Below are 13,896 nucleotides of genomic sequence, written 5' to 3'. Positions count from 1 at the left end.
GATCTTTTCTTTTCTTTTCTTTTCTTTTCTTTTCTTTTCTTTTCTTTTCTTTTCTTTTCTTTTCTTTTCTTTTCTTTTCTTTTCTTTTCTTTTCTTTTCTTTTCTTTTCTTTTCTTTTCTTTTTTCTTTTCTTTTCTTTTCTTTTTTCTTTTCTTTTCTTTTCTTTTCTTTTCTTTTCTTTTCCTTTCCTTTCCTTTCCTTTCCTTTCCTTTCCTTTCCTTTCCTTTCCTTTCCTTTCCTTTCCTTTCCTTTCCTTTCCTTTCCTTTCCTTTCCTTTCCTTTCCTTTCCTTTCCTTTTCTTTCCTTTCCTTTCCTTTCTTTTCCTTTCCTTTCCTTTCCTCTTCTTTTTTCTTTTCCAATTCACATGAGTATTTTGAATTTTTTCTTGTTTATTAAGCCTTACTGGTGCCAGCTATGACAATAACGCAGGAAAGCACCTCTCTGTTGGAATGCAGTGGTGGGGTTAAACATTAAGGCTCAGCTAAGGATGAAGGAGCCCATTTTCAGAAGGATTCAGCACTGGGTGATTTTAGTGTCAGTTTCTTATAAGAGCTGCTTTGTGCAACATACCCGATAAAATATGATCAGTTGCATTGAACTGATAAATGGGCAGTTGAGCAGGACTGAAAAATTTGGCCAATGTTTGTGTAAGATTGAGATACAGAGGAAGTACTCTCTATAACTGTTTTGAGGACATGCTGTCAAAAAAAGACGAAAGCAGAATTGTTTGTCACTTTACCTTTAAAGATTTACATAGGTTCATGTTTGGACTTTGCTATGGCAGTTTCAAGTTGAGTGGTTTGACAGTGTTTTATGAATAAAATCACCAAACCAGACTTCTAAAGGCATTAGTGAGTCAATTGTCTCACAAGCAAAAAATCCTGTAACCTCAAAGCTGGTAATGATAATTCCTTATGCATATATTTTTTATCTATAAAATCAAAAGGGTCTCTGATAGCTTGAGGCCACTATCTAATTGCTAATATTGTGTGCTTATATTTAGTAAGCAGTAGAAAATGATCAGTGCAGAGACTAGAAAACTGCTTTGAGTGGCATTTAAGTCATATTAGCAATGCCAGGATTAGGAGGATCGAAGTGAAGCTGGTCCTCCATGCTCTGTCTATAGTTAATGAAGAGAGATATGTGATTGCAGGAATGATTCAGCACATTAAGTGCAGCGTAGATGGGATGAATTGTGCTACCGAGAGCAGCATTTATATCTTTCTGGGTAAGATTATCCAGGCTGGCGCGAGATGCAGGCAGTGACCTTTCCCAAGCACTGCTCAGGGATTACAGCTCTGAAATAATGCCTGCTGCTCTAAGCCACACAGGCAGCCTCTCCTCGCTCCAGCTGAGGTCAGTGGCCATCTCCAACTGTTGGTCTCAAACCAGAAGGAGATAACACGTGCATCCCTGCCATTTGGAAATGAATTGGAAACCAGCACTCATTGCTAACAAGCAATGAACAGTTTCTAATGTAACTATGAGCTGAAAGAAAAATAAATAGGTATTTGGCTGCAACACTTTTTAAAGTAGCAGCAGCAAAGCTAAGCTCATTTTTTTCTGAAACAATGGGTGAACTAACCTAGTTAAATCAAATAGAGACAAATTCCCTTTTGAGTGCCTGAAAGTTAATAAGAGTTATAAAGGAATACCCGCACTGCAAATTTTTATTAATTACAGCCTTTAAAGGCCAATAGCATATCACACATTTCTCTCTAGTTAGGCTGATCATTATTTTGTATATTTGCAATTTTAAAAAGATATTAATGTGTTGGGAAGTATTCTCCCTATGTGAATATGGAATGCCTCCTAAATCTCTTTTTTTCTTTGCAAAAATGCCTTTACTGCTGTCACTATATAGTAGTAATCCAAGTTATGGTTGCTACCGACTTTTCTTTCATGCTCTTCTTCCCACTTCCTCTGATTACAATCTTTAAGCTCATCCAGAGCATGACCAAAACCTACTGGCTTCAGCATGTCTTCACTTCACCTGGGACAGTTCTAGGACACAGGAGCTGGTTCTCTGCAGCGTGGAAAGGTGCATGTGCACAGCTGGCAAGCATGAGGGAAGGCATCAGCTGCCCGAGACCTCAGCTCCCTGACTCCTCCTGGACGGGTGCTCCTCTTGCTACAGCCCTGAGCTTGACCGTCTGATCCCTGGGATGAGCTGGGTGTCTGCTTGGGCAGCAGGAGCGAGGGTGCCCAGGCATGCAGCAATGCGCTCAGCAAGCTGCAGTTACGTGATAGGGTTTCTGTTGATCCAGGTGCTTTACAGCTCCTGAAATTTTCCCATTGGCTTTACCTCAAGATAATTGCTGAGACAATATTAACAACTATAATAATCAGCCCACTAGAAATCTATAGATGTATAAATAGCAAGAACAGTGAAGCCTGAGATGTCAATCCAATAATGTGTTGTAGAGAAAACAATCTTGTGTTAAAGTCATGCTTTTGAAATGATTGAATAAATAAAGCAAGATTAATGATCACTGGAAGCTCTGGCTGATAGAAGTATTTTTTTTTTGCAATTGGTGCAAACAAAGTCATTAATTTTAGAGTTGATTTAAAGAGTGGAATAAATTAATGTGCCTTTATGAGTGTTTATGTTAAGGAACTGCCTGTTAAAAAATAATATTTTTAAAGTATATGATGTGATAGCTTCTCAAAGAACATTCATATTGCAAAGTATTTGTCTTGGCTTATCTGGTTTTTGGCCTGCAGGAAGGAGCTTAGCCTTCACATTGCTCCCCTAAAATGCAATTCTGTACTCTTTCCAATGGGGAAAGAGTTAATTAACAGGAACACTATGTAGAGTGATTATGAAATTATTAAAAAAGCCTTTATTAGGAAATTACCATTTTTTCTATCATATTGCCAAACCATTTCTGTTAATTCAAAAAGTGGCACATATTTTGCCTTACCAGCCTATCCAAACTCGTGCCAGCAGCAGTTGTAGGTCGCTCCTCCGGATTATAAGGTCTGAAACGGGTATTGAAGTTGTCAGGGACAGAACGAGAAGATCTCAGTGCAGGTGCTGGTTTAGGCTGGCCACATCCTTGGAAAACCTAAGAAAAACATTGCAGGTTGTATGGCAATCACAGAATAAAAGAAGCTCATATTTACAGAGGTATTCTCTATTTCTCATATTTGAAACTTTAGCTTTGATTGACAGTTTGTTAATAGTGAATTGAGCACACTCTGTGCATTAAAACTCAGATGAATAATTAAGGATTATTAATTACTCAGTGTAAGGGTAACACTATACAGGGACCATAAAAATACTTAAATCATTTCAGAATGGTGATTGTTCTAAGTTAACACCTTAGAGCATTTTAATTACTAACTGCTCAGGAGGAGAGATGAACAAAAGGGAGCCCTTTGTGGCAGGAGTCAGTTGATAATTGTTGCAGATTTTATTAGAAGTGGTATTTATCCAAAATCATTGCTCGTTCATAATCCCAATCCCTAGCTATCCCCACCAGCTAATCTTATTTGTAGTCTCTGCAAAAAGGTCAATGATAAATAGTTTTATAAGTGGATTACCTTCTTATTCCCTAGCAGGTCTTTCTCTAGATGAGGGCTAAGGCATAGTAGGCAATAGTAAGAGTTATTTGCTGCTTGTTTCTTAAGTACAAAAATAATGTTCAGGCTTATGAAATTTTTTTATATACTCCTCTTTGGAAAAAGTTTCAGTAGTATATACATTGTGAATACTAAATGACTCTGAGGACACATTAGCAAGCATAAATGTCAGAGAAGCTCTTTTAGAAGTTGCTGGGTTGAAGGGAGGTAGGATATTTGCACAATTATATTTTTAAGTGTTTTGATGAGGTAGTGTCCTGCTGTTTACTTTCATAGCAACTTTTTCAGTTCTGGATTTTTTTTTTTTTTTGGTGAGCATTATATTTTACCTGTTTCAATATTTTAATTCCTCTGAAAAGGATTTCCTGTAAGATATCTTCTACTGAACTCTCAAAATAGACACAGGCTATTTGCTCAAATTAATTTTGCGGTGCTGCAAATGCTGTGCCTTGTGGGTAGGATGGGAGTTTTCTCTTTTTGGGTGGCCAAAAAGTGCCAACTACATTGCGAGTCGGTGTTCCCAAGGGTCATGTTTCACTTTTAGATAATATTCTGCCTTGAGTGGATGTCTCTCAAAGTAGGTAGGGATATCATGACTTCTGTTGCTTTCAGCATTCATTACAATTAGCTCTTGGCTAGGTTTCCTCTTATTAATTTAGAGGTCCCAAATGATTCAGAATTTGCTGAAAGAAACTGACCCATGCTAAATTTGTGTTCAATCATCACATCGGTTTTGGCTCAAAGTCCAGCAAGTCAGCTGTTGCATGGCCATGGGAATTTTTAATTTATGTGTGAAACATTGCTTGCTCTGTTTGAAGACTATCTGTAAGATTTTCTGAAGAGTTTCTAATCTCTTCAATCATGGGGATAATAAGACAACAAAATAATTTAATCTAGGAATTAATTAATTAATTAATTAATAATTAATCTAGGAAAAGTTATTCTGTTTTGAATAGTTCTATTTTTTTCAGAAATTTAGGCTAAAATTAGTATTCAGAGTTTACATACATGATTATGAATAATGTACATTTTTAAGGGCCAAATATATGTGGTGGAACATTAATTATGCTTACGATATTTACCGATTTATTTTGATTGGAGGTAAATCACGAGCAGAAAACATAACAGTTTATTTAGATATCTATGAAATCTCCTTCAGTTATTTAAGTATTCACGTATCTACTTACAAACACAAGTGACGGTCATTCAAAATATGGGCCCTGACTCTCGTGGTAAAGGGAAATGAGGATGCTGAAATCCTCCCTTTAAATTTCACAGACTGTGTGACAGGCTACTTTTTATGATCCTGTGGATAAACTTTGACTCTGAATAATTTATATTTTACTTTTCTTGTGGCTTAGTGAAAAAAAAAGAACACAGATTATTTGGCATTTAGATACAATAAATAGTTATATAAATACTTGTTACTTGTAGTGTAAGAATATTGTATGAATAAAATTACATACAATCAGACAATAATAGAAGTGGAAGCTGAATGGCCATTTTTACATTGGGGAGAAGAAATCATTTATTTTCTAAGCAAGCTAGCAGTAATGTACTAAGCATATGATAGTCAGTAACTATATTTTTGGTGCAAAAGAGACAATTTCTAATTTGCATCCAGGTATTAACTGTCAGAGTACACAATATAAAGCTGATAACCTGGAATTAGCAAGTGCTTCCTAAGAAAAAGCACATGAAATATTTTATTCAAATAAATATTCAGAGATACTTAAAAATCAGGAAAATATCTAGGTTTCTTATTATACATGCTGTGAATTGGCAACATAAATATACTCTTAAAAAAAAAAAAGCACTTTATTTGTAATGTGCACAATTCACCTCACCTCATTTTAGAGAGGGTATTCAGTTTGAAATTAAGATACTTGAAGTTAGGTGTAGACATGTAGATTTATATTTAAGCTCAATATCTAAGCTCCTGTTTTAGGTATCGGAGACCCAAACTCTGGCTGCCCACACATCAGCAGCTATATTCATTTGTGGCATCCTGGGGTATCTGAGATATCTCCTACGACAGCCTTAACAGAGGACCCTTGGTCTGAAAGACCAATTCCCTGCTAACTGGCAGTTAACTCTCTGATGCAATATCCTTGAGCATTTCAAATGACACTAGACTTCTGTGTTGTTTATGTGAAACAAGCCATGCGATCAAGTCAACTCAGCCAATGCAGAGAGCTGGATAATGGTGAAATTACTAGTAGGAGCTAATTTTATTGTGAAAAAAAGGAGTAATTTTCTCAGGAGAACTCAGTGGCTTGAATCCCAACAGAAAGAATTTATCCTCTTTGATGTCTTGAGCCATGCTGTTATTTAGACATGTACTTGTGTACAGTATTTCCTACTGAGTATCTCTATAAGACTCTGCTCCATTGACTCTCTCATCTTCAGCTAGAATACTATTGATTTTTTTTTTTCCTGAAGAACACCATTACATTTTTTCTTGCACAGGACTCTGTGGAGAACACAGATAAATTAAGAGGTTTGTTGATATGAAATTCTGGGGCTATTTTAAGAAGAAACTTACACATAGTTTTATGAAGATTTCCTCCTTATAAATAATGCATAGGTAGTCTGCTATGTCATGGAACTCGTTCTTTTTTTTTTTTTTTAAGCTAGTAATTGCCAAGAGGAGTAATTGCCAAAAAAGAAACACATATCTACATGTTAAACTGGATGTCCATCACCCTGGATGAAAGAAGATTCAAGTTCAGCTAGTGGGAGACCCAAGTCTGGGGACAGTCTTTATGAAGGAACAGGAATCTTGGCACGGTAGCCAAATGACAGAGCAGTCAAACATGTTGTTTTAGACCAGCCTATTTAAAATGCAGAAAATAGTCCAATGTGTTGGGGCAGCAATGAAGGAAAAATATGCTGATGCAATTAGAATATGAATTTTATCCATTTTGAAGGAAAAATGGATAGATGTTACAGAATCTTTGCTGCTCTTTGGGGAGTTTTCCTTCACTTCCTGTAAAAAAGCAGTCTCTGCAGATGTCATTTACTAATCATTTCTATTGTTAAAATGTAAGGTAATGATACTGTCAGCTTTATGGGAAGATTTGAAGATCCAGATCCCAGTTTCTTCGGGCCAGGATAAAGCTATTAAAAATGATATTAAATGGATATGTTTTGACGCTCTGACTGCGATTCCCTGAATTAACTCTGCAGGAAGGAGAATATGGTGTATATCTGCTATGACTAAATCTTGAGAACAAACAATATACAGAATATAATGTGGCTACCTGAGAAATAATCAAGCTGCTGCACAGCGTGTTATTACCTGAAGCATTGCTATGGCTATAATGTTCAAATATCAAAGATCGTCACTGACAAATGACAAAGAGTATTATTTCAGTAATGTGGATGTTAACATGTCTCAGACACTATCAGGGGAAACCTGAGGTAGGTCTATGGCAACCTGATTGCTACCAGAGGCAGCCCTCAGGCAACTCCACTGAAGTTTGAGGTGGACTTGTATCATAAAGCCTACTCTTAGAAAACATAGAAGTGTTGTTTGGCATCTCAAACAGACCAGCCTGGCTGTTTCTGCACTTTGTGTGGCCTTGGCGTGCAGAAGACACTCTGTCAGAATGGCTGCAGATGTTAACAGATGTTAGCACGTCACCTATTAGGAACTAATTTTGATGATCTTCAGCCTGTTCTTTCTTTTTTTATTTTTGTTTTTTTATTTTTTGGTATGTCCTGCTAGACCACTGCTCCTTGCTGGAAATCATCTGCGGATGTTGCAACTGTGAGGAATGTGACTCCTCTTGAGGCAAAATAAGGACCTCACATAGTTGCCATTCAGGGACATGACAGCCTTACAAGATGAGCAGTTTTTGCAGTTTAGAGGTTTATGGTCAAACATTTTAAGCAGATTGGTGCTGTATACAGATTGAAGAAAAATACCAAAAAAAAAAAAAAAAAAACCAACCAACCAACCAAGCAAAGATTCCAGCTTCCAGATGAATTAGAGGTTCTTAGCTTTGCTAAAAGAATCAACAAACAATAAAAGCCAATGACTGATTGCTGATGGAACAGAGATGCTCCATTTTATGGAATGATTGGAACTGGGGTATGGCTGAGCCTGTGTGTCCTTGCTTGGAAGTACGAAGATAGAAGAGGTACATGTGACACCTCTATAACTCTCTGTCTCAATGATATTAATGTGCACCCATCAAGAGTGGAAGTTAGAGGGTTTGCCTCTATTAAAGAAATGAAAGATAAGGTTGAACTTGAGTAATAAGCCCTGACTGTCTACACTGATTAATTGCTAACTCATTGGCTTTTCCTTGGACTGCCCCAACTAGCTTGTTCCAGAATGAAACTCCTCCTTAGTTCAGCAGGATAGGCATGAATCAGTCTGTGCCACTTGGCCTCAAGATCAGGCATGGGTACTTGCCCCTCTTCTATTTATCAGTATTGCCATAACTGTGAAGACTATTTCTCAGAAAGATAGTGCTGAATAGGAGGAGGTGCCTATTTAGAGAAAAAAAAGAAATTGTACAAAATCTCCAGGGTTGCATCAAGTGAAAAATGGAAAGATAAACCATAAAATGGAGATTTAGGATGTTCATTATATACTTTTATGTTGAGGTCTAAAATTGAAGACCTCATCATTCAAATAAAAACATGCGTTCTTTTTTTTTCTATTTGTTTTGAGGAAAATCATATATTATTATCTACTTAATTTTGCCTCCATATGCACAGTGCTGTATAGTAACTGTATTATGTCAAAAAACATATATTTTCCTCAAATAGATTTTGAAATACAATGGCAGTTGGCATAATACAAAATAACACCCTGCAACACAAATGGCAGTACAATTTAACGGTAATGACCTCTGGAACAGGGATATTTTATAGAAATATTCAAAACAGGAAAGGGATGGGTTTGAATTAAATGATCTCCAGGTCTTCTGCTGGCAAAGAACATGGATTTGTTGAGGGTTCCTTGATAAAGAAACTTTGGTTGTTATTTTTTTTCCATTCATTTTAAGAGAGGAACAGCAACATACAGCAATAACTAAATGGCACTAAATTCTGTTGAATGCAGTGTAGAGCCTCATGCCAGGTATCAGCCAGATTTTCTAGTGGAGGTAGCTGCATGTCAGCTGTAGAAGCATCAGCCGTGTACATACAGGTGCTGTAGCCATACCATGACCTTATAAGTGCACTAGCATTTTCTCATGTGCAAACACAATGACTGACTTATGGAAAAAAATGGTCGTGGTTCCTGATTACCACATTTTCAGCAGGATAAAACCGAATGCAAAAAAAAAAAAAAAAACAGAAAAAACAAAACAAAAAAACAGAATTATCTGAAGAAAAAGAAAATGGTGTGATTTTTAACATTCTGCCTGGAGCTTTCTGACTGCAGTTTCTGAATGACTGACAAGTGTGGAACTTTTCCTAGATTAGGTCTGCAATTGCATTCCATGCACCCCATTACATCTGGCAAGGTATCTGTCATTCTCAGTGAGGCTCGATCTAAACGGTCAAGTATGTATAAGGGGAAAAAATTAGACTACAGATAATTGATTCAAAGTCTGCTCATGTATCATCTTTATAGATCTGATATGACATAGAATATCACAGCAGTAGACTCAAAGACTTTGCCTTCTTTTTTTTTTAACATTAGAGCACTTTCATGACTTAAGACCTGAAAAAGATGGATATAACCCAGCAAAATAAGGAAATCACTTTTCAGGAGAAAAATGGTCTACTTATAAAATACAAAAGCCCCCATGCATAGATAGCTCTGTTATCTATGAAAACAGAGTCAAATAAATTTCCCTGCTATAGTTTGGTTTCTTTTTCTCAAGATTTAAAAAAAAAATCTTAAGATTTCTCTTAGAGAAAAACTTTGAAGTGCAAATTGAATTTCTGTATTTATTAACCTTTAGAGCAAATAAATACAATATTTCTCAGGGACAGGACAAACAGTCTGCTCTATTTCAAATGAGTAGTGAGATGAGCTTATGCCAAGGTGATGTCACTGGATTCTGGCAGGAAATGCAGTTTCCTGACTAATGGAAAAACTGTGAGAATGAAGGAAGTAAGAAGGAAAATGAAATATATCTGAGTCTTGCATGAGCTTTTAGTGAAAATATGTATTTCTTTTTTAAGGTAGGAGCTGGATTTGCTAAGGTAGCTTCAAAGTATTCGACAGAATTTGGTTGATAAACAACTTGATGATTTCTGCCAGAGCAAAGTCACATCTCGCAGGACATAGACTGCTTTTAAAACCTAAGTAACTGCACGTAGGTGAAAAGCAAAGAGCCTCTTGAAGGAAATCCTTAGCATCCTGCAGCACTGGACCCATAAAGAGCATCTAATTTGGGGCTGGCAGGAAGAATGTTAACCTCAGCCTCCTGTCTTTTATCCTCATTTTCTCCCCCATCTATAGTCGTTTCCTTCCAAGCAATGGAAATTCACCAACTTGGAGAGCAGTCTAGCCAGAACTACTAGGAGATCAATGGGAGATGAAAATGCTTAATGTGGAGAACCTGGCAAACAGCTGATTTCAGATTCTGAACCACAGTGTGCTGACGAATATTAAGGAAAAGACATTAATTGTTAACTACTGGCTCAACAGTAGTTACTGAATTCCAAGGACCTTATTTATATGGGGTTTGAAGACGGTGGTGACCTGCATATATGCACGTTAAAAACAGAAAGAATGAAGATAGCATCATTAACTTTGTTTATTTTCATGTCAGAATCCACACAAAACTCTATCAAACCAAGGTCTAGTAATCAGAGGCTGTCCAAAATAATGATATTTCCTTTGAGTGGTTATTAGAGGAGGTTAAGCGGAACATTTCGTATGTTCACCTCAAACACATTGTATTGCAGTCTGACTTAGGCAGATCAAAATGTGCTTGGATGTTAATACAGAGAATCACAGATGAGACACGAGCCAATGTACTCTGCAGGATATTGCTTACTGAGCTACCTGCAATTTTCAGCAGTCTCTGTTTTCTCTAACCACTTGCAGCTATTAATTTGCAATTTACTAAACTGTACTTTTCTCTCTGACACTTCTGTTGTTTGAAAACTTGTGGGCTTATTTAACTAGAGAAAGGATTCAAAGACACAAAGACACAGTGAACTGCTGAGAAAACTAATATACATTGTTGTAGTTCAGCCAATCTTAAAGCCTGGAGAGAAAACTGAATGCTTTCCCCCCTGCTTGTGACACTCAGGAAAAGAGAAGGAGCGACTCACACAGTACCTTTGCTGACACCTGCATGCTGTTTTCTTGCATGTTCATGATGGCTTCAGAAATCTTGACATCAATAGGATCCATGACTGATTCAATGTTGAACGGCCCTTCTAATCTCTCAGCTACCAGAAGCATCGCATCTGTTAAAACAAAAGCAGTCATTCCCTTAGGGAGAGATACCCCTGGGTGCCCCGTACCAACCAGCTTCCCTGGCTGCAGATGTGGATGCTGAGAGCTCTGGGGCAGCAAGCGTATGGCAGCAGCATCGCACAAACCTGTCTCTGCAGGGCTGCTTCCTGACTGCCAAAAACATCATCCCCTACCACTGCCACCACAGTAGAAAAGGGACTCAAGATTGTAGAGGTTAGATTAATAATAGCTGCCATAGTGTTATCGAGCTTGGGGTAAAATTATTTCCACACAGCTTCACAACACTCAAACCGCCACTGCTCTGGAGTGTGCTTGTATAATCTTCTTCCTGAGAAAAGGCAGGTTGAAAGAAATAATCCCTGGAGGTATGTTCTTAGAGTTTGTGTGAGATGATGAAAACTTTGATACGATATATCAGGATGTTATAATTAAAGCAGCTGTTCTTTCTGACCCTAATGATCTCATTTTCTTGCAATATGAACAGCAGATGAATATTGGATTTCTGCCATAGCACATAGGTATAAACTATGTTTGCCTTGTTATGTTTTGAAAATGTTGTTGAAAGTTGTAAGCAGAAAGATATAGTCTTTATATGCTTTGGATTTTTTTTTTTGCCTATTTATGCTCTAAATTAATTTTGTGTAGATGTGACTAACAAGTGACTAACAAGTAAAAACTAAGTAACTGAAAATAAATTAAAAGCAACAGAAACACTTTTTCATACATCATACATATTGTCTATGAACAGACACAGATTCATCACATTTTTGTGCCGCAAAAGCTGTACCATAAACTGCAATTACACTATACCTTTGTACATCATATTTGAGCCTAATCTATCATTAGTTAGTTTTTTAAATTTCCATCATCTAGTTATCTTTAAGCAGAATAGATTTAGCAGAGTAGTTTTAACATGACAATCAATAATTTTCACATGCTTTCTTTATCCCTCAGTCTTAGACTCTGATGTTAATACTCCAGTAATAATCAAAGTGCCTTCCCATTCATGTTTTGCTTTGGTAAGTACCAGACCCATAGAAACTCTCTCCAGGAGATGTGAGGAATCTCTTTGCCTTGATGATTGTGTTAGCTGTGCTCTTGACTGGGCAATCCTGGGACTCCTTTATAGTTTGCATCCTTCCAACCCGCAGACCTGGCTGTGTGGATGTATGAGAAGAAGAGAAAATGGAGTCCCAGTCTCAGAGGTCAGACTTGAAGGTTAGGACATAGTTGCTTTTTAGCCAACAAGTGCCTAAAAATGCCACTGAAATAGAAATCACTTGGCATTTGATACCTAAGCACCTTTGAAAATGTGGGTCTAATCTTTCGCAATACTTCTAGGTTGTGAAGAGTGGATTTTCAGATTTTTGGAGTCGGGCATACAGCACTTGTTGCTGACTATGAGAAATGATGAGACACTTCTTTCTAACAGAAGTGCTATTTGGGCTGGCATTATTATTATTATTATTAAAAATAATGTGGGAAATCCAGTGAAAAGAGAATCTAACTTCTTAGAGAAACCAAAGCAGTTTTTGTGCACACACAGATACATACACGCACAATATACACGAAAAGATTTCCACATAATTTAACAATTTTTCCACATGCAAAGAGAATTTGATAGTGTGGTCTGCTACAAAGTGCTTTCTTCCTCAAAAGTTCAGAACGGTTTGTATAAAATATAAGTGTCTTTGCACTTTGTGAATCATGTGACCAGCCTAAATCCTAACTGCTGGAACCAGTATTAGAAAATATTCTGATGCAAATTTTGGTGATTTGGTTTAGGTGGCTTAGTCTTGCTTCAGGATTAAAGACAAGGTAAAGGCTAATGCAGAAACCAATCAGTTTTATTTATTTTGTTTTTTTTTTTTGTTTGCTTGTTTTTCTGCAGGAGTAGCCTATGGCTTGAGTTAAGGATAGGCACCTCTTTGCACCAGCTCACTCTAATTGTTGAGCAAGCCCAGGGCTCAACTCAGTCAAGTACATGGTTCAGATAAGTGACAATGTCTGTAGAAGCAGAAGAAGCGGGTAAATAGGCAAATGGTAGTACGAGAAGAGAGCCATTGGTCTATGATGAGAACAGATGCTGGTTTGGGACTACTTTTTTTTCCTTCTACTGGTAAGGTGGGAATAGTTTCAGCATAAATCTTGGACTGATACTTTAGTGGTATTTCAGCTATAGGACAGAAGTGTATGCTTGTTCACTTGTGACTGAACAAGAACCACATCTTTAAGAGTTACTCTTAAGTGTTTAAGAGTTTAAGAGAATAAGAGTAAGTTTACTCTTATTCTGTTAAGAGTAATCTTACCTTGAGCAAAGGGTCTTCAAAAATTAATATAAATATTAATATATATTAGTAATTATATTAGTATTAGTAAATATTCAAAAATAATATTAGGAGATAAAAACTAAGATCATTTCTTAGTTTGTATCACTAGAAAAAAAAAACAACAAAAAACATACTTTAGTTCATCAGCCTCTATTTTCGGAACCTTAAGCCTGTTTGCAACCTTAGGTTTTGCTTTAAGAGCAGCCTGAGTTTTTGCACTGGAAGTGGGCAGAGAGTGAGAAATGTGGGTAGTTCCTGGCTGGCAAAGGCCTCCATGAGCTTATTGCTATGTCGAACCCCCTTGTCTGAGATGGTTCAGGCACAGGTCTGGTATGTTCAAGAGCTTATATTCACAGTAGGGTTAGAGGCAAGTTATGGTTTAGTCACAAGGGGCCATAGCTATGTGCTAAGAAAAAGAAGGGGAATCAAAAAAAAAAAGAAAGAAAGAAAGAAAAGAGGAGCAGAGAACAAAATCAAGCAGTGATTTCCTGGTTACCAGTATTCCTAAAGTGTTATCTCCTTCTCTGCCTTGGAATAACTTTGGACTGTTCCAAGTGGTTATTCATAACCCAATCTGTAGAG

At 37.0% G+C, this 13,896-nt stretch overlaps 1 protein-coding gene across 2 annotated transcripts in view; it reads right to left on the bottom strand.

Annotated features, from left to right (window-relative positions):
* GPC6 (glypican 6) overlaps positions 1-13,896 on the bottom strand; it is a 686,072-nt gene that overhangs the window by 56,476 nt on the left and 615,700 nt on the right. For both annotated transcript variants that reach the window (XM_088523305.1, XM_088523306.1), the window contains exons 5-6: positions 10,844-10,974; positions 2,925-3,068 (exon numbers count right to left, since the gene is read on the bottom strand). In XM_088523305.1, the coding sequence (XP_088379431.1) occupies positions 2,925-3,068; positions 10,844-10,974 (275 nt within the window). The remainder of the gene's footprint in view (positions 1-2,924; positions 3,069-10,843; positions 10,975-13,896) is intronic.

This window comes from Tinamus guttatus, unplaced genomic scaffold (assembly GCF_059628265.1).
Source record: "Tinamus guttatus ecotype Peru unplaced genomic scaffold, ASM5962826v1 Tinamus_guttatus_pri_ptg000180l, whole genome shotgun sequence".
Classification (NCBI taxonomy): domain Eukaryota; kingdom Metazoa; phylum Chordata; class Aves; order Tinamiformes; family Tinamidae; genus Tinamus; species Tinamus guttatus.
This window is presented reverse-complemented; position numbering and strand designations above follow the sequence as displayed.